Below are 27878 nucleotides of genomic sequence, written 5' to 3'. Positions count from 1 at the left end.
CGACACAGCAATTGATAATTTGAATCATTACATTATCGAAGCTAGAAATCTTTCAGTTCCCAAAGCTCCAACTAAATTAAATTCTCCTATCATCGATGACAATCTACAACTGCTCATTCGGTTGAAGAATGTTCGTCGACGACAATATCAACGTTCTCGTGATCCTGCTATGAAAAACATAGTTAAGGATTTACAAAAAGAAATTAAACATAGATTTACTCTTTTGCGAAATGAAAATTTCGCTAATGAAGTTGAACAAATTAAACCATATTCTAAACCTTTCTGGAAACTTTCTAAGGTTCTTAAGAAACCTCAGAAACCAATTCCTGCTCTCAGGGAAGGAAATCAAATACTTCTTACAAATGGCGAAAAAGCTCAAAAACTTGCTCAACAGTTCGAGAGTGTACACTATTTTAATTTGAACGTTGTGAGTCCTATTGAAAATGAAGTCTCACTGAAATATGAGCATATTTCAACCCAAGTGTTATCACACGATGACATTATTGAGACGAATTTTGACGAAATTAAATCAATTATTAGGAAACTCAAAAACATGAAGGCTCCTGGTAATGATGGAATTTTTAATATTCTTATTAAAAATCTTCCCGATGTTGCCTTGAGACTCCTGGTTAAAATTTTCAAGTGTTTTTCATTAGCTTACTTCCCAAAACGATGGAAAAACGCTAAAGTAATTCCTATCCTGAAACCTGACGAAAATCCAGCAGAAACATCGACCAATTAGCTTACTTTCTTCCATCAGTAAACTTTTTGAAAAAATTATCTTGTTAAGAATGATGTCTCATATAAATGAGAATTTAATTTTTTTACCAGAACAGTTTGGATTTCGTCATGAACATTCAACTACTCATCAACTTGTCAGAGTAACGAACATGATAAAAGCAAATAAATCTTCTGGGTTATCAACTGGAGTTGCTCTTCTAGACAGAAAAAGCATTCGACAGTGTTTGGCACAAAGGTTTAATAGCAAAAATGTCTGATTTCCAGTTTCCTATTTATTTGATCAAAATGATTCAAAATTATTTAACTGATCGTACTCTTCAGGTTAGCTATCAGAATTGTAAATCTGAATTGCTACCCGTACTAGCCGGTGTGCCGCAGGGTTCGAGCGTAGCTCCAATCTTGTATAATATTTTCACTTCTGATTTTCCAAATCTACCCGTTGGTTGTCAGAAATCGCTATTCTGTGACGACACAAGTCTGTTAGCCACAGGTGGAAATCTAAGAGTGATCTCCAGTCGCCTACAAAGAAGTTTAAATATTTTCAGTGATTATCTGTAAAAATAGAAAATTAAACCAAATACAGCAAAAACGCAATTAATTATCTCTCCTCATAAGCCAAGAGCTTCTTTTTTTAAACCAAACAATAATCACATTCTCAAATTGAATGGCTTGGAATTGACATGGTCTGATCAAGCTAAATACTTAGGTTTAACGTATGACAAAAAACTCACTTTCAAGGATCATATTGAAGGAATCCAGGCAAAGTGTAATAAATATATTAAATGTTTATATCCTCGTATAAACAGAAATTCTAAGCTCTGTCTAAAAAACAAATTGTTAATTTATAAACAAATTTTCAGACCAGCCACGCTTTATGCAGTACCAATTTGGTCAAGTTGTTGTTCCACCAGGAAGAAAACGCTTCAAAGGATTCAGAATAAAATTCTGAAAATGATTTTGAAGCGTCCTCCCTGGTTTAGTACAAATGAGTTACACAGACTCACAAATATAGAACCATTAGATGTAATGTCACATAATATTATAAGCAAATTCCGACAAAAATCGATGCAATCTTCAATTGAATCGATTCGCTCTCTGTATTAGTTAGTAAGTTAGTATATAAGTTCCTTTTCCCCATTACACAATACAAGTAGGTTTGGAATTTTCCCTACACAAAAATCTCAGAATTGCGGAAGCAAATAATGTCCTTATGGTAATAACCAAATCATATATATATATATATATATATATATATATATATATATATATATATATATATATATATATATATATATATATATATATATATATATATATATATATATATATATATATATATATATATATATATATATATATATAATAGGGCTGAAAAGTCACCACTTGCGGCTGAACACCCAATTTAAATCTTAATAATTAATTTTAACTCAACAGTTCACAGTTCAATATCACTACGTGATTTTTTGAAAGTTTATTATGAGGATATCAAACCATTCGAAAACGATGTTTTCACAATGAAGAAACAAGTAGAGTTGAGCTTAGCTTAGCTTGACCGCCCGTGAGTTTCCCGTGATTGATCATAAACCAGTTGAAATTGCATATTGAACTAAATGCATGATACTTGGGGAGTCGTAGATCATTTATTTATTTATTTACTTACAATCAACAGACAGAATTTAGTCCTAATGATAATTCCTAATAATATTCAGAAAATTTGTACGTATTCTGCTTCGTGACACATTAAAATCATACCCAGATGAAACACGGTTGAACGATCCCGGAAGTATGATCGTCAATTTTAACTGCTAAACGACGATTCCTAAGATATGACTGTAACCAACGAAGAATGTTCGAACTGAATCCAAGTCTGTCCAATTTAGCAACCGTGATGTCGTGGTTGATTATATCAAAGGCGGAGGAAAGATCTGTATAGATAACGTCCGTTTGAAAACCGTTAGACATTGCATCAATCACATAAGACAAAAACGATAGTAAGTTTGTGGTTGTTGAGCGGTTAGGCATGAAACCGTGTTGAGTATCGACAATATATTGCTTGCAGTGATTGAAATTTGGTGTCAGACATTTCATCACAGCGGTACCTTAAGGTACTGCTGTCAACAAATGTATATTTGTGCTGATATATCAGTAGAATGAGAATGTTAGGCTGTTGTAAGCTCGTCAAAAGATGAAAAAATACCGAAGGAGCTTAGTGTGTAGCAATTGTCTGGTTAGGCTAGTGCTATGATATTACTGATACTAAGAATCCTTCCTGGTTGAAGCTGAACATTCGACAACTTGTTTGTAAGACCAGCGCGCTATGCATTAAACCGCCAACCTGGATAGATGTTTATACCTATTTCTTCAATTAATGAGGCTAATTTTAACAGATTGGTAGAAACAAACAGCGTTTGATAGATGGAAATAAATGGGGCTGAGATGATTACGAGTGCGGTTGTATATGAATAAATTTTACTTTCATTGAATTGAATAAAACACGATTTATGTTAGAAGTAGCAGTCATTATTCAGTATCCATATCTGAACTATCTTTCTCACTTGAATCGCTGTCGTCGTCATCCGAATTTTCGTCATCATCATCGTCGGATGAACTCTCTTCACTGTCTGAACCAAGCCATTCGGTTACGCTGTTCGCAATCAATATTTTCCATCGATCGAGTTTATGTAGATCTGAAATGTAATCACGAGCATCAATTATTCATATTCATTTTGAATGCAGGATAAGTTGTCCTTATAAAAATTGATCTACTCAAATAAATTAATGTAATGTTAATATTACCTAACGAATAGAAATCGCTCAATGTGTACTGTCGACTTCCGCTTTCGTAAAGTCCACCGTAAATGTACAAATTTCCTTTACATACAACTATTCCGGAGTTCATTCTTGGTGAAGGTCCTGGCAGGTCAATTAATTCTATATCATTTTTTCTGTCAGAAACGCATTTGGATGAACCTCCTATAGACATGGTAAATACACCATCTTCAGAAACGATAGTTGTATGATCGATAGGTTTATCTTCCGTCATTTCTATATCTTGTTTTCTCTGAGTTTTTTTAACAGATAGGTCCAGCTTTCTCCAAGTGTGTTTCGTCGGATCGAGAGTATGAACTTCATTACTGAACAGACCACAAACGTCTTCTTCATCCTCCTCGGTATCCATGACACCACCGAATGTGTAAATCTTCCCGTTTGCGGCAACAGCAACACTCATTCCGCTACGAGGTGGAGGTTTTTTTCCACCTGGTTTTATACTACTCCACTTGAAAGATTTGGAGTCATTTTTATCAATTGTTAGTGAGAACATATCAGCATGAGTAACACCCCGATCAATTTCTTTCTTAACTGATGATTTCGAATAACCGCCCCAAATGAGAATTTTTCCATCGGTGTTGGCAACCATGCAGCATCCTGACCTCGGTGCCGGTCCTGTACCAACAATATCAACCTTACTCCATGTGTAATTTTCCAGGGAGAATGCGTATAAATCGTTGAAATATCGGTATGAACTATTATTATCATGGAAACCACCAAAAACAAAAATTGTTTTTTTGGTAATTACCATCCGATGCCCACTTCGGGCACTCGGACCATTTGCGGCGTTAATTTTTTCCCACTGCTTCTTGCCGATCCGATACACCCACATGTCCTTGAAATGGTAGAATTGCAGCTGTGAAGGAGAAGCAAATTCTCCGCCAAATAACCAAATTTGGCCACCATCCGTGCTAACAGATATCATTTGATGACCGCTCCTTGGAGCAGGACAGATTGACGACTTGAGTTCTTTCCATTCATTTTTTATTACATTGTAGCAAAAGAACTGGCCATATACCACTGTTTTCTGTCCATCGAAAAATTCGCCTCCATAGATGAATACTTCTTTATCAGGATGAGCACAGATGGAAAAATTAACTCGCGCTGAAGGAGGAGAACACACAGATTCTGTCAAGTTGGACGATTTAGTTTCTTTCGACTCATATTTGGCCACTATTGTTTCGATGTCGTCCTGATTACAAATATGTTTAGATAATATATATATTCAGCTTATTTGATTTGTTTTTTCAATCTCACCTCGCCGAGTTTCGTGATCAGTTTTTTTTGTCTGTTTGCAAGCTTTTTATCAGTTTTCATAGCAGTTTTTTCAGCCCCTTTACCTTTTTTCTTGTTTTTGTCTTTTTTACCCATTTTTCACCAGTGCTATTTGATATTTTTTATAAAAACCAAAGCTTTAATTTCTAATCAATGGAATCCGACTAGGATGTAAACAAAAGCATGTGGGACACTGCACAGCGGTTAATTTCTATTCGTGTGCTGGTCCCGCTGTCAAATGACTGGCTGCGTCCGGAGATCCATTCATGGTACTATGGTTTTACGCCTAGATTGCCACAAATTGAGCAAACATTAGTAGTATGAATACCGAAATACGCTTACGTTTCAAACATGCTGATATAATTTTTAAAATTGAATGCAGTTTTTGAGAAAAAAAACCTGTTTTAATCCACCTAGTGGTGTAATGATGCCTTTCTCATATCAATCATACTATCATATATAATACTGTGGTATTCTTCAAAATAATTCTCTGCGATTCTTGGAAGAATAACCGAAATCGGTTTGTTTGACCGTCTACTGATAAAAACTATCAATTGGAAAAGATTTGAGGTCGATTTAAAATTTCCCCATTTTCAGTGATGGTATACAATTTTTTACACACTTTACCCTATATTTCCGGATCCGGGGACCACAGGACCTTTCATTTAAATCTAAGTTTGTGAAAATCACATGAACACATATTTTCTTTTTTTTTTGCACATTTTACCCCATAACTCCCGAACCGGAAGTCGGATCCAAATAATATTTAGGAATTTTCTATGGGACCTCAAGACATTTCATTTGAAAAAAAAAAAAAGAAAATCAGTTCTAGTTTGTGAAAATCGGTTCAGCCATCTCTGAGAAAAAAATAGTGCACTTATTTTCACAATTTTTTGCACATTTTACCACATAATTCCGGATCCGGAAGTCAGATTCGCATGAAATTCAGGAATTACGCATGGGACCACAGGACCTTTCATTTGAATCTAAGTTTGTGAAAATCGGTCGCGCCATCTATGAGAAAAATTAAAACACATATTTTCTTATTTTGCACATTTTACCCCATAAATCCCGAACCGGAAGTCGGATCCAAATAATATTCAGGAATTTTGTATGGGACCACAAGACCTTTCATTTGAACCTAAGTTTGTGAAAATCGGTTCAGCCATCTCCGAGTGCAAAGTTAGTGCAAAAAAAACGTTACATACACACATACGCACATACACACACATACACACACATACACACATACACACACACACACATACACACACAGACATTTTGCGTACTCGACGAACTGAGTCGAATGGTATATGACACTCGGCCCTCCGGGCCTCGGTTCAAAAGTCGGTTTTCACAGTGATTGCATAATATATATTTATATATATATATATATATATATATATATATATATATATATATATATATATATATATATATATATATATATATATATATATATATATATATATATATATATATATATATATATATATATATATATATATATATATATATATATATATATATATATATATATATATATACATATACATATATATACATAAAGAGAGAGAGAGAGAGATTATTATACTATTATCCAGATCAGACTTCCGGTATTACAGTACGATAAGAGTAAATTTTTATCAAACTTACTGTTAAATACATCTAGTTGACAGACCTTGTTAGTTAGTAGATATATGAATCTACTTTAGGACTACTAATCCCCAGTTTCCGCTTCCGAACGCACCGGTAATAGTAAAGAAAAGCTCCAAAAACGGAACTCATTTCGATTTCTCAGCAACGGTTAAACCGATTTTCACAAATCATGATTCAAATTAAAGCTCTCAGTGTCTTAAAAGATACTATGCAATTTCGTCCTTTATTATAGGGCAAAGAGTATCGAAATTTTTAAACTGTCATACAAAATGATGCAAAACCGGTACGCATCGGTACGTACTGGTACAGAAGAAGAGAACACCATTACCTAGCACAAAGCGTGCCTCGTTAATTTTATATAGCGTGCAGGGTTGCCACGTTTATATTTATATTTACTTGACATAACTGTTTACGAATTGAAAGGTTATGGTCAGGGTTTGGAATATTCATTCACCGGTGAATGAATATATAGTTTCCATTGCATTGTGAGCGAACAATTCCACCGCTTACAAAGAGGACGCCTTTCCAGTCAAACAGAACCACACAAACAAAACGTTAGTGGAAGCAAATATATTCCACATATGCACAGATGGTATAGTGTGCTGGTATTAGAGTCTTCATGAAGCACAGAAGCCGTGAATATAGTTGGCTCTCTCGTGGTTCTGAACGTCGTTCTTCTCACAAACAGTTCATTGCAAGCTAATGATCTTCACGGGGCTAGTAAGTGATGAAGATTATATATTCAGTTTTCGCTAACAGACCGATGACTAGCTACCGAACGCGAACGGCTGTTAATGATGACTTCATGCCACGAAAACTGTTGCATATCACTTATTCTATTCGTGTCAAGTTAGTAGAGGGTAAGAATTTTTAGTTATACTTGAATATTATAAATAGAAGTAACAGGAGCGAAGCAATTCGCAATGGCGATCTGGTGATCTCACAAAATACTGCAAACAAACAAACGCTTCGTTTGCTAGCTGCTAGTAAGAAACTAGCTCCTGCACTCTTGTTACTTCTATAAATCAAATTCCTGCTGGATAGCGTTTAATTGGGTTTAATCGAAATAGTGCATGATTGTTAATCAACCAGTAGGATAAAAAATAAATCTTTCATTCAGTATTGCGCATTGAACATTTTTTTTTATTGAATTTTCATTGTGTATTGCTATGAGCTGTGAGAGCTGTGAGAAACACATGTCCCCATTACAGCAAAACCTTTATTTTAATAAACGCTCTAGCGGTGGCAGTGCACTCAAATTGAATTCTATATAAACAAATGTGAATTCGGACCTTGAAGAAACACGCGACAGTTAAGAGCCAGTCATCAGTCTGCTAGCGAAAACTGAATATTTAATCTTCATCACTATCTTGCACAGGGCTTGTATTGTGAATCCTCAAACGAACGAAGCAACAAAAAATATCTGCTGTGAACACTTTGCTTGACATAGCTGAATGAGAGACCTATATTAGAGAGAAACTGGATGCGTGAGAGTATATGCTACTGAGCAGACCAATTCCCCTTGCCAAGTAAATTGTCTGTGCTCTCATTCTCAGTTAACACATGAACTAAGCAATCCATGACAATGTAATGAAATGAAGGGTTCACTCTCGTTAGTATTGTACGAGAAAGAAGACCATGCCTCACGGTGTGCTACAAGACGCGAAGCAACGTCATATAGGCAATGTTTACGGTTTATTTTTAAAAAGTAGGTTTACAGAAATCATTTTTAACATAATGTTCGCATTCCAAGACCAAATTTGATCACATTTCAAACAGACTTTAAACATTTTATAGCAGAAATTTTGCATTTGAGCCCATTTCAAAACGATCCATTTGTTTCTTGGCAGTTTACACTGTGTACATATCCTAGAAACACTAAAAGCAATGTTCTTTAAATTAATATTCATCGGAACTAAAAGTTATGAAACTAGTTTCCTCATAGGCATCTACAATATGAGAACCATTCATCAAATGCTAACCTCATGAAGCATAGGTCTCAGCAAGCGGGCATATTCATGAACTAATGAACGAACGAAGCAGCTCTCCTGGCTTGGGTTTCGCTGTGAATTCTACCTGACATACGAATGTGTGTGAATAGCACGGATGGTGAAACCCTTTTGTTCATATTCGTTGCTTCAATATGCAAGCCCTGATCTTGCACCGTGAAGCTAATTTGCTTGCTGTGAATTATGGGGCTAGAGCTTCTCTCTTACCGAGAGAAAGAGAAACAGTAGTAGGGGTGAATATTGTTCGCTCTCTTCTATTCTCGTGCATGGACAGCCACTTCAATAAAGCAACAAGGCTCACGCTTCCTCAAAAGCGACATGATTCATAAAGCAGGTATATTCATGAATATCATATGCCGTGAAGCATGTATACTCATCTTCACTGCTTCATTCATCCAAACCATGGTTATGGTAGTTTATACCCAAAGAAAGTTTCTTATTTTATTCAAGTTTGAAAGAAAAGATCCTGACTGCATTTTTTAGTGATGTTTCTAAAAATATAAATAATATGAGAAATGCATCATTACACCACTAGGTGGATTCAAAAAGGTTTTTTTTTATTCTTTTCAACTTATAATCTAAAGTTTTCCATTGAATACTGATTGATAGTTAAGCGTCTTCAAAAGTCGTCGGTCGTGCTGCGGCCCGGCATAATTTTTATAAGTCCGGCAGCCCGGCAGCTACTTCTAGGCCAGACACTGCCGGGGATTCGCCCGGGCCCAGACTTTGTCAGAAGGCCGGGAAATTCGAAGATTTAAAAGTGTTTCTTATTCTTCTTAACGAAAAAATATTTGATAATCCAAATTTGTGCATCGTTGCGACCGATCTACATTTTTTTCCGGATTCGTCATACCAATACATGCACAAACACAGCACGCTCAGTCAAAGCCGAAGACAAAAAAAAACGTTCATGGCGGGCCTCATCGGCCGAGTGCTGATAGGACTTAAGGTACAATTCAAGCGAGAGTCGCAGTTTGGTGTGAGAAATACATGGAGGGTTTATTCTTATGGATCCGTAATATTGCAATCCCTCCGTGCCCGCATTTTCTCTCGGCGACCCTGCCCTGAGGTTTTTGATTTGAGTTGTGCAGTCAATAGATAGTAATGTTTTTAAAGCAGCCTGACTCGAATTGAATGTTTTTAAAGCAGCCTGACTTCCGGAACAAAAATAAGTTCGCTTGCAACAAATTCTCTGCTGAACTTCTCGGGAACACATGCAAATTTACCATCAATGTCAACTTCCCTTTCTAAGCAGCCTAGATAGCCGTAACGATGACTGAATGACTGAAGGAGCCGGCCCCCTGTCACGACGCCATCTTGAAGAGATCAAAATCGAAACTTCAAAATCAGCTGATTGCAACGTAAATAAACAAACAGTAATACATTTGTTATACGCGTTTACCTTGTTTAGTGCACGAAAATTAGTGAATTTTTTGTCGACTCTCTCCCAATAACTTGTCGGTTTACCTAAAATACAGCAGACAGTGTTTTGGGACATCAAGTGGAGATAATTTTTACAATTTGAGAGTCGCGATGAGTATCAAAACATCGCAGTGTTTGGGGCTCGAAACGCGAGGGGCTCAACGTAATCGGTATACTTTCAAATGGCTGGTGCTCACATGCCAGTGTCAGATGGGTGGAAGGAGCTTAATGAAGTCGTGAACGGAATATCTTGGGCTTTGCCCTTATTGTACTAGGAGAAGCTGTGGTACAGTGGAAAATTTCGTTCTTCGCAACTCGTGGGATTTAAATAATTAAAACAATTCAATATCGCTATATGCGATTATAAGCCAATGTATTTGGTGTCTTCTAGTTGTTGTATAATAATGATGGGCAATACGGCTCATTTCAATGAGCGGTTCTGAACCCAACGTTCTTTCGTAATAGCTAGCTAATTGGATATGGGTATCTAACGCTGTGTTTCACAATTAGAGTGTATGTGTGTATGGATGTGACAAAAATATGCACTCACTTTTTTCAGAGATGGCTGAACCGATTTTAACAAACTTAGACTGCTATTGAATTTCACTTGGGTCCGACTTCCTGTTCCGGAGTTACAGAGTGATATTTGAAAATTAAGGAAAAATGTTAATTTTCTCGAAAATGGCTCAACCGATTCTCCACAAACTAAGATTCGATCATCATCAAAATATTTATAGAAGACGATTTTTTTAGTTTAGTTTTTAATCAAAATCGATATTGTCCCCTTCAAAGTATTCCCCATCGAATGCAACACACTTATGCCAGCGCATGATCCAATCATGGAAACATTTTTTATATTCAGTTTTCGGTATGGCCATCAACGATTTTCCCATAATCTCATCTCGGGTGCTGAAACGCGTTCCACGGGGCGGTTTCTTGAGTCGAACGAATAGGAAAAAGTCGCAGGAAACCAAACCAAATGAATTCGGTGGTTGCTGAATAGTATTCGCTTCGTTTTTAGCCAAATGTACACGAATAACGATGCTATTGTGTGACGGTGCGTTATCGTGGTGCAAGATCCACCTGAATTGCTTCACGCAAACGTCTCATAACTTCTCTGCCATCCCTCTAATAGTCAATTTGCGGTATACGATCATCAATTCTTTGATTTTTTGATGTTTTCGTCGGTTTTCGATGTCGATGGCCTACCGCCTCTCTCATCATCATTCACGGACTCACGGCCACTTTTGAAACGTCTGCTTTCTTCGGAGTGTCGTTGCCGAAACACTTTTCTAACATTCGCAGTGTCGTCGCACCATTGAAACCGTTTTTAACGAAAAATTTAATGCAAATTCGTTGATGCAAATTCCATTCCATTTTGAAAATTGTGCAAAAAAGAGGACACGCACAATCGCAGATGTACTCAATACAGCGTAAGTTTTACAAATGTCCAGGTATCAAGCTGAAAATTTGGTAGAATGTCAATGACAGATGTGATAATCTAAAAAAAACTAAAAATCGGGTTACTGATAGCGTCACACTGTGGTGATTCCGGGAAGGGTGATCAAGGTAGTATATCAAGAAAATATTAAGTAATTTTATCTCCATATCATCGGAAATATGGTTAGTAATTTATGATAAAATTTTCAGATAACCACAAATATAAATGTTTGGTATGAAGTATTGAGGTGAAATTCAGTAATCATGTACTAAAATTTCATCCGCGTAAATTGAACGAATCATCGCACAAAGCGTATCGTGCGAGACCGACACATAGAAATACGGAATATTTGCAGTGGTTGAGTGCAGTGTGCTTACGTCAATTTATAACCAAAATGCAAAATCAAAACCTAGCTTCGGAGAAAAGTTTTATGCGGAATTTTTTATTGATTGTCTTTCAGGATTATAAATTGAATGATAAAAATCAACTATTGCGCAAATCCGTTGATATTACTAAAATTAATAACAGAGATAGCATATATCGGTATATTGAATACACAGTAAAAAAACAATTGATACTAATATTTCAAACAATAAATTAATATTTTTCTTGATAGCCAGCTGCCCAGATCAACCAATATAACCAATTAACAATTTTAATAAATAATTAAAATAATAAAACGGAAATAATAAATAATCAAGACGCGCGTGAAATCTGTTGACCTTTGATCGAAGATTTAAATTGATTTTATAACAACACTTTAGAATATGTCAATGCAATGAATCAACTCTTTTGTCTAAATCCTATTCACTCCTTTATTTTGTATCACAAAATTTCATTCATAGAAAATAGGGAAGTTTTTATTCTTTACGCGATAGTATTGCAAATTTTTCTTCAGTTTCCTCGAATAAGAGCTGTGAATCAAGACTTCCCGGGACTTCAATATAGAATATTGTTAAAAAACGTTCACTCGGGAAGTCAGTGAGTTTAGTGGTGCATCCGAGCATCTTGAAACCGGAACATACTGAGTCGCGCGCGAATAATACCAATACTAAAATTTTTACTAACAAATAACAGTTCGGCTGAAAAGTTCGTATCGTTTAATAGAAACACACATTTTTTTTGCCAAAATTCGTTTTTATTATTCAACATAATTGCCATCAGAGGCGATACAGCGATTATAGCGATCTTCCAACTTTTCGATACCATTTTTGTAGTACGATTTGTCCTTTGTCTCAAAATAGGCCTCAGTTTCAGCGATTACCTCCTCATTGCTTCTAAATTGTTTACCAGCGAGCATTCTCTTGAGGTCTGATAACAGGAAAAAGTCACTGGGAGCCAAATCTGGAGAATACGGTGGATGAGGGAGCAATTCGAAGTCCAATTCGTTCAATTTCAGCATGGTTTTCATCGACTTGTGACACTGTGCATTGTCTGGATGAAACAAAACTTTTTTCTTCTTCAAATGAGGCCGTTTTTTTTTTAAATTTCGTCCTTCAAACGCTCTAATAACGCTATATAATAGTCACTGTTGATGCTTTTTCCCTTTTCAAGGTAGTCGATGAAAATTATACCATGCGAATCCCAAAATACAGACCCAATGCCTTACCGGCCGATTGTTGAGTCTTTCCACGCTTTGGGTTCGGTTCATCGCGTGCAGTCCACTCAGCTGACTGTCGATTGGACTCCGGAGTGAAGTGATGGAGCCATGTTTCGTCCATTGTTATATATCGATGAAAAAAAATCGGTTTTATTTCGATATAACAGCTCCAAACACTGCTCAGAATCATCAATTCGTTGTTGTTTTTGATCGATTGTGAGCTCACGCGGCACCCATTTTGCACAAAGCTTTCTCATATCCAAATATTCGTGAATAATATGTCCAACACGTTCCTTTGATATCTTTAGGGTGTCGGCTATCTCGATCAACTTCACTTTACGGTCATTGAAAATCATTTTGTGGATTTTTTTCACGTTTTCATCGGTAACAGCCTCGTTTGGACGTCCACTGCGTTCATCGTCTTCGGTGCTCATATGCCCAGTACGAAATTTTGCAAACCACTTACGAATTGTTGCTTCGCCCGGTGCAGAGTCTGGATAACACTCATCAAGCCATTTTTTGGTATCGGCGGCACTTTTTTTCATCAAAAAGTAGTGTTTCATCAACACACGAAATTCCTTTTTTCCATTTTTTTCACAATAACAAAAGTAGCTTCACTCAAAATGCAATATCTCACAAACTAATAATCAGACAGCTGTCAAATTTATACACGTATCTTTTGAAGGTTGGTACTAACTGAAAATGGTATGGATTTAATTCTAGTGGCGCCCTCTCATAGAAACGATACGAACTTTTCAGCCGATCTGTTATCCTTCTCCCGTGACACTTGTGGAGTGCGCAGTAGTATATACGGCCTCTAGTAACAACAAGTGTTGGACTAACATCCCTTCCCATTACTTAGACGATCTACGTTCGGGCCTGGCCGGCGCCGGTACTGATCAATGAATTCTGGGGTGTACATTGAAGGATGATTTAGGATGATCTAGGAACTCCCTGTACAATTTCAGCTAATCCCGATCAGTAACGGAGTAGCAACCAGGGGTGGTCGCTCAAGCTCATGTATTCCGCCTTATAATTGCACCGTTACAATTATGAAAGTGACACATTAAAAGTTTGCAAAATTCATACAATCAATCGTGCGATCATCGATGTGTGGAAAAAGTATATTTTATTTGTATTCACGTAATCCAGTAATGACTCTGACATTACTCTCCCGCCTTTTTTTCATTGTATAGTTCATTCGATCAGGTTCAGTTTGAACTGACCTTTTGAAACGTTATCACTTAGTTAATTAGTTGACCTTCAGAGACGTTTCGAGTGTGGCAGAATAATTACGTCATTTAAAACAATTTAAAAACAAACAACGCTCCATTTGAATTCTAGATCTAAATTGAACTTATTGAATGGTGAATTACTGATCAAAGCCTTACTATTTTCTCTCGTTTGTTGAGATAATTGCTATAATTTTTCATTCTGTTTAAAAAGGTTTGATGTTTGTTTCTGGACTACATCCGTTGATTTATCGACACAAAATCTCTATTTACCTACCTCTAACCCTTTGAAGTTTCTCAAGACATTCAAAGATAAAGTTTAAGGTTCTGTTTGTACAAACGAAATGGCATTGAATGAAAAAAGTATACCAGTTCATAAGTGTTAGCGAAAAGTACTTAATTCAATTTGCGAAATGTTTGTCTCCTAGATTCTTTTACAATTAACGATGAAAAAATCTCTTCTAAAAATGTTCGAACTAATTCAAATAAATTCTAGTGAAATGTACACGTAAAAATTTCTTTTATTGTTAAGTATAATTAAAAAGCGATTTATTCACACATGTTTTTTAAAAAGTATTTACATCCAAAGCATTTCAAGTTTCGTGAAATCTATCGTTCAAGTGTTAGGTGTGTTATATCTATCATAAGCAGTGTGTCAGATATAAGTTGGCCTCCAGTTGGAATCGAATCCGCAGGCCGTGTCCGAGTCAGAGTCACCAGGATTTTCCGATTCAGTGTCGGGATTCTCTGACAGTATACCAATGGGTGCACGTGACTGACTTGGTGTCGTCGGTACACTCTGACTGAAGTGATCATTCGCGGAATCGTACTCTGTATCTCGCTTTGGTCGCCGCTTCTTCACGGAACCGTACTGGGGTGGAGGCATAGTTTCATCTTCATGCTGGAAGAATTATAGTTAATATAAATTTAAACGATAAAGAGAATGTGTTGTACGAACCGGTATATTGTCAGCGGATCCCCAGCTCTTGTGGAGCTTCTCAAAATAAGCAGAAGTTGGCGGTGCACTAGTCCTCAGGTTCTGCGGGAGACGAGTCGTGTTGTTCCCAACTCCCAAAAAGTTGCTGAAGGCTTCGGTCGTTTTCTTCACTCGAACGTTCAGCGAGCCAATCCGCAGGAATCCCGAGTCTTTTTCTAGATAGATTTGATTAGAGAGAAGACGGTGTATGCAGTTCAATTGAGACCGAAATCAATTTTATACGCATAGTGCACTGAATATTACCTGTATGCTTTTTCCTGGCTTTGATTTCTGTTTTGTGGTAGTGGGAAAAGAAACGTGAATATTATTTTATCTCGATAGAGAAAATTTTGTTATTCAAAAATCGATTGTAATATATTAAATAAAAAATCATCTAGTTATTGTTATTATTGTTTGATGTTAGTTAACAGCAAATATAATGTACTTTAAATAGTGTTTTTTTTAATAAATGTAGTCATGCAAAAACTGTACAAAATTTTAGCGCATGCATTGTATTACTTTTTGGTGGAATCGTATGACAAAATTAGATGTTGCTCAACTCATAGATCCAATATCATAAATTTAAATTTCAAACGACAATGAGAAAACAATAATGTCATACAATGGTCTTCATTTTTCCAACTAACAACGATTTAGTTCATCGATGGTTTTTGACTCTTTAAATCGTTGTACCCACGATACCGGCGTTTCAATGTGTTTAGTCACCACTGCATAGCTCATTTTTAGAAGAAAGACTCCAAGTCATGAAGAAAAGTTAGTATCGAAAAGTCATAAGTTCAATTGAACCCGTTCAAATGTGCTAAGTAAGTTAAAGTTGTAATTGACATTTCAATTTGAGAAGAGTTGGAAGAAACTGGAAGCCCTCACACATGAAAATAGTTCCTTGAATACCAAAAACCGTGTTAATAAGCAGAGATGGTCGAGTTTGCACCCGAAACCCAACCCGTACCCGTTCAGAAAAAAAAGTTTATCAGGCTCGGGTGACGATTTATTTTATTTCAAGATATTGCATACCCGACCATCAATTAGTAAATGATCAATTATGACGTAAAATTAATTATTGCTAGAAACCACCGATCAGTTCTACACTGAGAAGCATAATTTCTTCAACATTCATCAAGTGAAGGTGTTTCGTTCGAGAGCAATAGGATCAATAACTTTCCTAGGAGACGCTTCCTAAGCCTATCGATTTATAGCCTGATTCGTGGAAGAGCGTATCACGTCCCGTACCAAGGCTTCCCGTTTGAAGATCCTATTGTCACTCGTGATATTTTAGGTATTATAGCACATTACACGTTAGCATGCAACTCCTATCACTATAATCATACTTGTATTCAATAAAAACTTGAATACAACATTGGTAGAAGGTGAGTAGATACCGAGCTCTCGCACAAGGTAGCAAGTGACACCTAATTGTATATATGGGCAATTGAAATTATGTCGTCGGATACAAGCTAAATACAAATTAAGACTAACATTGCTAGGTCTTGGTGTTATTCGAATATTTCAAGGTTTGGGAACAGATGATAATGCGAGGGAGCTAAATCAGGCGAGCAATGGGGATTGGGAAGATGCAAAATTGATAATTTTCAAACAGTTTTTTAATGTAATTCTCATCCCGATACTATATCTTCGTCGAATCGAAACGTCCAAAATTTCATTCTGTATGAAAATAGAAGACTCGGACTCGGCACAGAGTCAGGTTGTTTGTATTACAATAATAATGAGAAGATTTCGGTCGTGACGTGAAACCCAAATATTCAAATGGAGTATATACGATGCTCGGGTTATGCGACGTCGTCAGAGTGTCCGACCGAACCAGCTTGAATGTTTTTCATCGAGCACGGCACCGCACAACACAACACTAATTATTAATTATGATAATCACTAGATCAAATGTAAACTTTAAAATGTTCGAAATTCTCTCTAATTCATTAGAAAATACCCGAATATTTCTCTTCTTTCAAACTTTTGCATGGATCTGTATCAAATTATAACTAATCAAACTAAGAAAAATAAGTAATAATTTTACTTTAACTATGCTGCTTAGATTTGTTAACTTCTGATTAGTCTGCGCTGAGATACAGTGGACACCGCAAATCATGATTTTCAAGAAGCGTTCTCATGAATACCTTTTTACCGTCGTATTGCTCAATATTTTTCCACGAAAAAAATACAAAATGTTGTTCGAATGATGCTTTGTTTTATGCTAAATGTTTGAGATTATTTTGTTGAATGATAGTTCTGAAAAATAATCGAAAAAATGAGGATTATTTTCATCACACGTTGTTTTTGCCGTTCAATTATCTCACAGTTGGCTTAGTCGATTTTAACAAGTCTAGGCTCATTTGAAGGTACTACTAAATTATAGACCAAGTTCGAAGATAAAATGACTGTCACTGCTGGTTCCGAACAAATAATGGTATAAGTGACGTAAACGAATAACCGCCCATTTTTCATCGGCTGAATTTTCTCGATGATGACTCAACCAATTTTAATTAGAATAGGCTTATTTGAAGGCTTAAAATGTCAATCAAATTTGTAAGGGTAATGGAGAACATTTTTGTTTCGAGAGATACAATGTTATATGTGACGTAACCAGTGTTGGTGATTGCCGAAAATTTGACAGAAGTTGTTCGATATTTCTCTACATTGTATACAACATTTTCAATCCGGTTGAATATGCTACAAGAACTCGTGTCTCTCAATGCATGAACCGTGAGAGAATTTTTCTACACTCCTTCGCTCTACTTCATACTCTGAGTATTTCACGGCCTATAAAAAATACAGTCTGGTAATGATCGGTGCTGTGTGGAATTTACCAAGAGAGAATCGCAAATTGACAATTATATCAAAGTATTGATTCTCATACTAAGTTGCAATATTTCAAAACCCTTGTGTGGAGCATTCACATACATTTTCATAGACACAACTTATACAAAGGTTATATGCACATAGTAAAAAAAGCAGCAAAAGTAAAATGATTCTATCGCAACTATCAACTGCCCATATAGAATCGGATCGCGAAACGAGAATAAGCGTCTGTTTGTTGCTTCAGAGAAAATCCCCACAGCAGCGTGCTAACTCATCGTCATCGGTCATCGAGAGAAATTCGCTCTCGCACTAGTGTTCATTCTGCGTTAAATGAACCATGCCGGTTTTTTGTTGCTGCGATGATTTCCGTCTCTCTTTGATGGCACTGATTGAATCGTGTGAAGAGTTGGTAGAGAGCGTTATTTGATACGATAAAAGTCATCCTTTGACGTACCCGACAAATCCCAGTGTTTTTCAATGCAACAAAATTTCTCGGAGACAAAAGAATCGACTTCGAAAGACTTAGGATAGATTGGAGGCTATTTTTAAGTTATTTGATAAGCTCACAATACTAATGGTCGAGGATGAAATCTTATAAATATTTTAAGGAGAATATTTCAATGACAAGAGAAAGGGAGGTTTTCGTTTTGGGGTTGTCATAGAATATTCATTTTTCATCCCCAGTAACAATTCGATGTATAAAACCCTTTCTTTGTTGTCCAACTTCCTTACTTTTGAATAATTCTCTCGGATTTTAGTCATACAGAAACTGCAGGTAGAGTCCCTTCCAATGATTCTGCAAAATTCTTGAAAATTACTACTAAGTGTCGATCACCTCACATTCGTTAGTGGGAAAGTTCCCGATCAACATGTCGTATCTGAACTTTTTCTCGTTTTGGTACTTGTTAGAAAATTTTGATATTTTAACTACTAACGATATCATTTGCTACGAAAACAGCTTTTTGTTATACATTTGTTAAGGCTAGCTGATCGGGTCACCACTGTCTTCTTTACATATATCAGCCTATGTTATGTGGCCTCTATGGGAACGGATTCTTATAAAAGTTCCTAGTATCATTCCCGAGGTACAGCTGTTCTATTGCTTCTTTATCATTCCGCGGAAGGCACGCAACTTTGGCCGATGCTGTTGGAGACTAGACTTTCCAGCTCGAGGTTTGTACTCATAACTTTCATTTATGTTGTCAATTCCATCCATTTTGTCAGTTTCTTTCTTAGCATGTCTTCGATTTTCGTTTATTCCTAAAATGGATCGAAGAATTTGTTCTAAATGTTGTGTTTTATTTTTATAAAATTTATTTAGACACGGTTTTAATCATCATGGTCGTCGTTTTGTGTGAAGAACGGACGATGGCTACGTTTATCGGTAGTACAAAATGTTATCAAAGGGCCGAAAAGATGTGAGCGACGAAGACACCCGAGAACGACAAGAACAAATGAAAACATTGATGAATTGAAGAAACTAGTATTGGTCAATCATGGAATCACCGTCAGAGAATTTCTTGAGGACCTATATATATCCCATGGTGATTATTACCGATAGTTTGGCCATAAAAACCGGTCGCTGTGAAATTCGCACCAAAATTGCTCACGTTCACCCACCAAAAGATCAAAAATCGAACATACGTAGCCCGCGAAAATTTAAAATTCGCGATACTTTTATAACAAACTTTGTACTTTACCTTTCGATCTATCTTTGTTTCCATGTCGCCGATGATGAGTTTCACATCTTGCCGTTGGTCGTAGGTTCATCGAGTCTCGTCTCGTGTGAGTGTACGTTGATGATGTTAAAATTAAAGAGACTATCTTTAATATTCAATACACACATCCTGTCGCTGATTGGTTGCTATTCGATCACGCGCTGGTCATTTCCTAATACACTAGCTCTGGTAGATGGAAGCCACTCGAGACCCGCTTTCCACACATTTTGTCCCGTTCAACAGAGTTTCTGCAGTGCTACGATATTGAATTTGACAGTTTGCATCAGGGCCGTTTTTACAGAGGGATAGGGGGGGCACATGTCCCCGGGCCCAAGGTCTTAGGGTACCCTTGACAGAACCGTTAGAACACAAAAGGTCATTCAGTTAGTTAAGAGCACACAATAAACCCCCGAGCCCATTAATACGTAAAAGCAGCGCTGGATTTCATGTCATTGTGCAGTAATCGATCGCATCATGGAAAGCCAAGCGATTTGATGTTCCATGTGCAAAACTTCCAAACGTAATTCTTTATTCGTCGCCTAGCTCGTTCATTCTTGATTCACTGTTCTTATATATTAAAACAGAAATTAGTCCTATGCAAATCAGTTGATTCACACTGGGCACATTTTGAAATCATTCGAAGGTTTTATTTATTAGATGAAATAAGTTTATTAACGGAGGCACTGAGATAGCTAAGTCCTCACAAGTTCCTATCTTATGCCTTCCCTATGTGTCTATGATGACATTTGGTCAATAGAACGGCATCGGCTGCGTGCTATCACCTTATGCGTTAGTGGCAGAATGAGAGGGTGCGAAATGATTTACAAATTTAAGCCCATTATACATAGCACTATTTATCATAGTATATCGCAACATATCATTCTGATTGCTTTAATTATATTGCATCAGTGATGTCCGAGCTCAGCACACGAGCTGCTCTATACCTGATGCGTGTGCCTATGAAGCTCATGTGCTGTGATTTTTTAAACCAGACCCATTAGTGTGTGCTAGCAAGAAAAGAGAGCCGAATCGATGGAGCTCGTGACTGTATTGTTAATCCAAATGATTAGTGGCTTTCACATGAGGTGATATTATTGGCAATACTCGACATTTTGACTATGTTAACACATGGATCAATAAGTCCCGAGACTAAAGCAGAGATGGCGCTCGTAGTAAACCAGTAACCACGTCTTTCTAGAGTACTAACCTTTACTTGAAACGGGTCAAAATTTTAAGTCGATCCGACCAGAAACAGCTGAGTTGTCGAGGTTGGAGTAAGGTCGTTTTGTAGTTTGTTTAAAAAATGGAAAAAACCGAGTTTCGTGTTTTGATAAAACATTGTTTTTTAATGGGTAAAAACACCGTGCAAGCGAAACAATGTTATCCGGACTCTTGTCCATCAAAAGCAACGATTTGTCGGTGGTTCGCCGAGTTTAAACGTGGTCGTACCGACACAAATGACGCGGAACGCTCGGGTAGACCTGTGGAAGCCGTTACACCGGAAAATGTGAGTGAAGTGACAAAAATTATAATGAAAGATCGTAAAGTGAAGCTCCGTGAGATTGCTGAGATGACAGAGATATCGTATGGAAGTGTATTTACTATCCTTGATGAAAAATTGAGCATGAAAAAGGTTTTTTCCAAGTGGGTGCCGCGATTGCTTTCGATGGAACAAAATGCACTCTGCCACAAGTCGATGAAAACAATGGCGAAATTGAACGAATTGGGCTTTGATCTGCTTCCCCACCCCCCATACTCGCCAGATTTAGCCCCCAGTGACTACTGGCTCTTTGCTGATCTTAAAAAAATGCTCCAGGGAAAAAGATTTGGCTCAAATGAGGAGGTCATCGCTGAAACTGAAGCTTATTTTGAAGCGAAAGATAATTTTTTTTATAAACATGGTATTGAAAAATTGGAAAAAACGTTGGAACCATTGTATCACCCTAAAAGGTGATTATGTTGATGAATAAAAAAAAGTTTTGCAAAAAAAATGTTGTTTCCATTGTTAGTCTCGGGACTTATTGATCCATGTGTTATTGATGATGAATAATCGTGTGCATTCAAATGGGAATGACATATTGACGAAGGATTCACAATACTGAATATTGACTATCAGACCCTGTCAGTTTGGAGTGAAATCAATCTTAAGTTCAGCAACGCCATCGCACGGCATCACATTCAACATATCATGTCAATTGTATGGGTGCGCAGTGCTGCTATTCTGGCGCGCACGAATTTGACATTTCTCTTCCCTACTTCTATTTACGAGATTCGATGAGAACTCGCCTGAGGGCGCATTTGCTAGCAAAAAAGGATGTTGCTAATGATTTGTTCGAGGAATGTTGGAGTTTGATATCTTGTTAATATGAAGTCTTTGCTATAATATTGCCTCATGTAAGGGCTATTATAGTCAATACCGCTTCAATATATCAATTAATTGGCATAGAGTATTCTTTTCACAATCGCAATTATTGTCATTATAATTTTATCATTGAATGAAAATAGTACCATTTATTTTACTCAAAACACCCAACACACTCCCACCCATAGAAGATTATTTAGAACAATAGAGTATTTATTATATAAAAGTGAAAATAACTTGACAATTCATACTTCGTCCTCTGAATTGATTTAATAGTGTCCTCATCTAAACAAGAAAAGTCTTATCAACTTATAAACCGACATTATTGATGAAAAGTCAGTATTCAGTATTGTAAATCCTTCGTCAATACGTCATTTCCATTTGAATGCACACGATTATTCATTATCAATAGCATAGTTGAAATGTCGAGTGTTGCCCATAATATCACCTCATGTGAAAGCCACTAATCATTTGGATTGATAACAGTATTGATTTGTGTAGTCCACCTACTGACAAGAGACAAGACAAGAGAGGACATTGTGTGCCTAAAAATTATATTATATTATTGAATAAAAAGAAGAGAACGCACACTCAAGTCAACACATGAGCCAGCACATGAGTCAGCTCACGAGTTAGAACATAATCCAGCTCATGAGCCAACACACCAGTTGAATTGCGAGCTAGTTCTCCGAAGCACACGACTCTTGATCTAGTAGCAACACGGCACACGAGCGTGTGCTTCAGACTTCGTGTGCGTGTTTTCTGCTAGCTCGCGTGTTTCGTATTTGGACGAGCCACGAGCTCTATCGATTCGGCTCTCTTTTCTTGCTAGCACACACTCATGAGTCTTGTTTGAAAAAACACAGCACACGGACTGTATGAGAACTGGCTCGTGTGGTGAACGTGTGCTGGGCCATCACTGTATTGCATTGTATTTTATTATATTACTTCTCCGGGTCCTCAAAAAACAGCAGTAATATGAAAACTATCTATCTATCGAATTCGGATCTACTGAAAGTCTACCTGGATTCACTGTTAATGCCTTGAACTGATGCCACGATTCACACATACATACAAACATACTTCTAGAGGCTTGTTCTCAACAAAAATATACACGGTTCGAAACTATTCACATCTTTTCTGTGAGAGGCCCTGGACTTTTCATTACATGTAGTATTTTATCTGAGAATTGTACAGTTACAAAGTCGAACTTTAAAAATTTATACTACAAGGAAGATCGGGGCGAAAACGGCCACTCGCAATAATTCGAACACTAAATGTTTAAACATCCTATGGACTAAACCCTCTATACGAGGGCCCGAGCATTAGCTACAATTGGTTTATATTCATTTGACATGCCGTTCAGTCAGTTGAGCCTCAGTAGTCGGTGAATGCGAAAGTGTCGATATTTTCGTCAAAAGTAAAATTTTCTAGTTCAAGAATTTTTGGGTTGTAGAATATGCTCCCAGGGACAAAGGAGGAAAGTTGGCATCACTGGGAGTGCGATGCGGTGTCCTGGTACTGCTCTTAAAAAAGTATAATTTCAATGTGTTGTTTGATACGTATAGTTAAAAATTTAGTTGAAATAGGTATTTTGAGTGACAGTGCAGGTGTGTGTTTAGTAGTGAGAGTGCTATTTATTGAATAATATTGATCCGGGAAAATAAAGATGTTAAAGCGGCGAAAACTGTGCATTTGCCGCCCCAAAATTCAACGATGTTTACCTGTCAACCGATCGAAGCGCCGTCTGCATGTCATTGTCGGTGTTGTCGGATTTCTTTGGAATGTGTGAAAGTTTACAAGTCGATCGTGTCATTCAGACTGAAGGTCTAGGGTTGGTTTGCAGCGGACCCATTAGCGAGTGTTTTTATTTTATTCTTTCAGTGGTTGTGCATCATCCCGCGTTACTGACAGCAGAGCGAGCAGGAGAAAATGAATACTGGTGAGATCGTTCCTTGGAGATATTTTATATGTTTCTTACTTATTATATTTGTTCTGAGTATCGAAAATCAGGTTTTGTTGAGATCATATTGTTAACCAAAACATATATGGATCTCTTTCCCTCCCTACTAACAAATCTCCTAACCCGTGATGCTCGTGGAGATACAGTCACAGACTAACAGACATGACAGTATGAGTAAATTCTTATAAAAATAATTTTTCGTGATGCACTAGTTCCACCTATATTGTACTGCGCGAACTATTTACTATCTGTACACCCCTTGTGTTATATAAAAGTTTTTTTACTAGTTGGTTTCCCCTCGTTTGTCAACACCGATCAGCTGCTTGCAGGGATGCCTGATTTCATCAAAATATTTGAAAATGAATAGTCACAATAAATTATTGGATTACGTTGATAATATATTTAACTTTATCGCGATGTTAGAAGGTAACCATTTATTTTTCTCAACGTTGCTCATCTAGATTATTTTTTATTGTGTTGGTAATTTTCACCCGAAATTAAGTGGCGGCAGACAAGAAGCAAGTAAATATTGTAACCAAACGGGTTCGATTTTGTATTGCGTTGGAGGATGAGAAGTAGGCACAATTATGTATATAGTTTTGGCAATATGTATTAAATCTGTATCCTGCATGAAATTCGCATGGACGTATACAAATCAATACATTACATGTAATTCTGTATGAATGGCAACTCTGTTGATAAATGAAAAAAATAAACACAGTCTAGATGACAGATATGATGTTTTTGATAGGGTAACGTGGCGCCATCATGACACATGTGAGTACTGTCCCAAATAAAGGAATATTCGAAATGACCGTTAAAATGATTGAAGAATCTAATTTGAGTGTCCTGTCTGTTAGTCTGTGATACAGTGGTACCCGCTGTGACTAGAAACAACGAGTATCGGACTAACATTATTTCCTTTCCCTCAGTAGCACAGCCTTTGGTCGTAGCCGGCGTCGTTATTGATCATTTGATGAAAAGTTAGGAGTGAGTGGGTATTAGGGTGGGACAAGGTTGTATGGGAAAAAATGTTTTCTCGCTCCACCAAACTTTTCGTGTTCGTTTTGGGTCCCATAGAAACTATGTAAAATTTTAGCTCGATAGGAGAAACTATATTTTCGCGCCCGCGGTTCAAAGTTTGTATGGGATTTAGTATGGGAAAACTAACTTTTTACAAAAAAATCATCTGGAGGTCACCCTATATACTCAAAAAATCAGCGGGCATGTAATTTTTGTAGGAAATTTAATGAGGAAGAAAACTTTCGAAGACTGTAACATAATTCGACATCTGTGAAAAATGTTATTAAAGAAAAACCGACACAAGGTCCGAACGATGGCTCATTTCTTAATGTATCTAGCACCACTGCTGCTAGTGGTGGTAATGTGAGTTTGCTTTCTTTTATTATGCTACAACGGTTGATCTGAGTTGTTTGATGTCTTCACAATAGTTGCTCGGTGTAGTTTGAAGATTTTTTTAAACTTAAAAACCATGTTCCAAAACTCACTGTAAAGACACACAAAAAACTAACTTTTTTTTGAAGAAATACAATTTTGAAGTCTTCAACAATATTGTACTCAAATACTACAACTTTGTCGAAGACATAAATCATCTGTCTCATAAGGTTTAGAAGATATGGACGATAGAAAAATAAGAAAAAGAAAAACTTGGAATCAATGTTTTTTCATAGTATTAAATGTGTGTCTTTACAGTGAGTTTTGTGTGTTTTTTGTGTGTCTTTACAGTGAGTTTTGGAACATGGTTTTTAAGTTTAAAAAAATCTTCAAACTACACCGAGCAACTATTGTGAAGACATCAAACAACTCAGATCAACCGTTGTAGCATAATAAAAGAAAGCAAACTCACATTACCACCACTAGCAGCAGTGGTGCTAGATACATTAAGAAATAAGCCATCGTTCGGATCTTGTGTCGGTTTTTCTTTAATAACATTTTTCACAGATGTCGAATTATGTTACAGTCTTCGAAAGTTTTCTTCCTCATTAAATTTCCTACAAAAATTACATGCCCGCTGATTTTTTGAGTATATAGGGTGACCTCCAGATGATTTTTTTGTTAAAAGTTAGTTTTCCCATACTAAATCCCATACAAACTTTGAACCGCGGGCGCGAAAATATAGTTTCTCCTATCGAGCTAAAATTTTGCATGGTGCTTATGGGACCCAAAAGGAACACGAAAAGTTTAGTGGAGCTGAAATCAATATTTTGTCCCACCCTAGTGGGTATGTACGGTGAAAATGATTTGCTTCTCCCAAGCTTCATTTTCTTGGTTCATTGTACATTTCCACCCATTCGATCAATCACGAAGTGCAACTACGGGCGATCTACTTCAGCTCAGCTCAGCTGTAGAATATGTTCCCAGGGACAAATCATACTCGGTGAGTGTGTTTAGCCGATTAAGGTGAGCTGAATAAAATGGTACTAGTGGTTTTCATGATAAAATATTGTTTTTGTGAGTTAAGACTTCGCAAAATCGAAACGCATGTTTCATGATTTCATGAAACTCGACACAATTTTCGAGTGGGTACCAACTGAATAGTCCAAAAATCGCGGGTATAATCGATGATCACATATAAGGTATAATCGACGACGTGTGTACGTTTCTGAACGTATCTAACACATGGATCAATAAGTCCCGAGACTAACAATGGAAAAAACATTTTTTTAGGGTGATACAATGGTTCCAGAGTTTTTTTTCGATAAACTGCTTTCTGAATCATCGACTCGTTGCTGTTTTTGTTCCATCGAAAGCAATCGCGGAACCCACTTGGAAAAAACCTTTTTCATGCTCAATTTTTCATGAAGGATAGTAAATACACTTCCATATATCTGTGTCATCTCAGCAATCCCACGGAGCTTCACTTTACGATCTTTCATTATAATTTTTGTCACTTCACTCACATTTTCCGGTGTAACGGCTTCCACAGGTCTACCCGAGCGTTCCGCGTCATTTGTGTCGGTACGACCACGTTTAAACTCGGCGAACCACCGACAAATCGTTGCTTTTGATGGACAAGAGTCCGGATAACATTTTTCAATCCATTGTTTCGCTTTCACGGTGTTTTTACCCATTAAAAAACAATGTTTTATCAAAACACGAAACTCGGTTTTTTCCATTTTTTAAACAAACTACAAAACGACTTTACTCCAACCTCGATAACTCAGGTGTTTCTGGTCGGATCGACTTAAAATTTTGACCCGTTTCAAGCAAAGGTTAGTACTCTAGAAAGACGTGGTTACTGGTTTACTACGAGCGCCATCTCTGCTTTAGTCTCGGGACTTATTGATCCATGTGTTAAAGCACATTCGGCATCAGCAGAACAAAAGATGAGCGAAAATTCCGAACCATCGAATGATTTGGACAAATGCTGCGCTTACTGGGACAAATTACTCAATATTCAGCGCCCCAATGTTTGCATTGAATGCTCCCATAGAGCGCACCCGGATTGTGACACCATTTTCACATACGTGAATTGCTTCCCTGAGCCAGACAGTGAACACTAAGTGATTACAAGTGAAACATTTTTTAAATTTCAGTCTTACATAAAAAAACATTTGCATTTTATCCTGCATATGTTTTTTAATTTTTCATATTTAACAAAATGATATTTAACAAAATCAGAAATTTTTCTATGAAATAATATTTTTTATGTACGAAACAGTTGTTAGATATCAATAAAGCAAAAAAAATTTCACATTACACACTAAATTTTTTCATGTCCGATTGTTTCCTGCGTCAAAATGTGACTGGCCATTTTCGCCCCACCTATTTTGAGATTTTCGATTACGAGGTTGA

The 27878-nt window shown here is 36.9% G+C and overlaps 2 protein-coding genes across 2 annotated transcripts in view; both read right to left on the bottom strand.

Moving 5' to 3' along the window:
- Window positions 1-3239: 3239 nt before the first annotated feature.
- On the bottom strand, window positions 3240-5050 carry LOC131438356 (kelch domain-containing protein 4). The gene is made up of 3 exons (XM_058608351.1): window positions 4828-5050; window positions 3538-4762; window positions 3240-3428 (listed from the first exon to the last, which is right to left on the bottom strand). The coding sequence occupies exons 1-3, from the start codon at window positions 4939-4941 to the stop codon at window positions 3262-3264; spliced, it is 1506 nt and encodes a 501-aa protein (XP_058464334.1). The 5' UTR covers window positions 4942-5050; the 3' UTR covers window positions 3240-3261.
- A 9661-nt stretch (window positions 5051-14711) lies between these two features.
- LOC131434069 (uncharacterized) overlaps window positions 14712-27878 on the bottom strand; it is an 89647-nt gene continuing 76480 nt past the window's right edge. Inside the window, exons 6-8 of the mRNA XM_058600719.1 lie at window positions 15449-15475; window positions 15167-15360; window positions 14712-15109 (exon numbers count right to left, since the gene is read on the bottom strand). Coding sequence (XP_058456702.1) covers window positions 14864-15109; window positions 15167-15360; window positions 15449-15475 — 467 coding nt within the window. The 3' untranslated portion in view covers window positions 14712-14863. The remainder of the gene's footprint in view (window positions 15110-15166; window positions 15361-15448; window positions 15476-27878) is intronic.

Source organism: Malaya genurostris, chromosome 3, assembly GCF_030247185.1.
Source record: "Malaya genurostris strain Urasoe2022 chromosome 3, Malgen_1.1, whole genome shotgun sequence".
In the NCBI taxonomy this organism is placed as follows: Eukaryota; Metazoa; Arthropoda; class Insecta; order Diptera; family Culicidae; genus Malaya; species Malaya genurostris.
The sequence above is the reverse complement of the archived record's forward strand: the minus strand, read 5'-3'. Positions and strand labels throughout refer to the sequence as shown.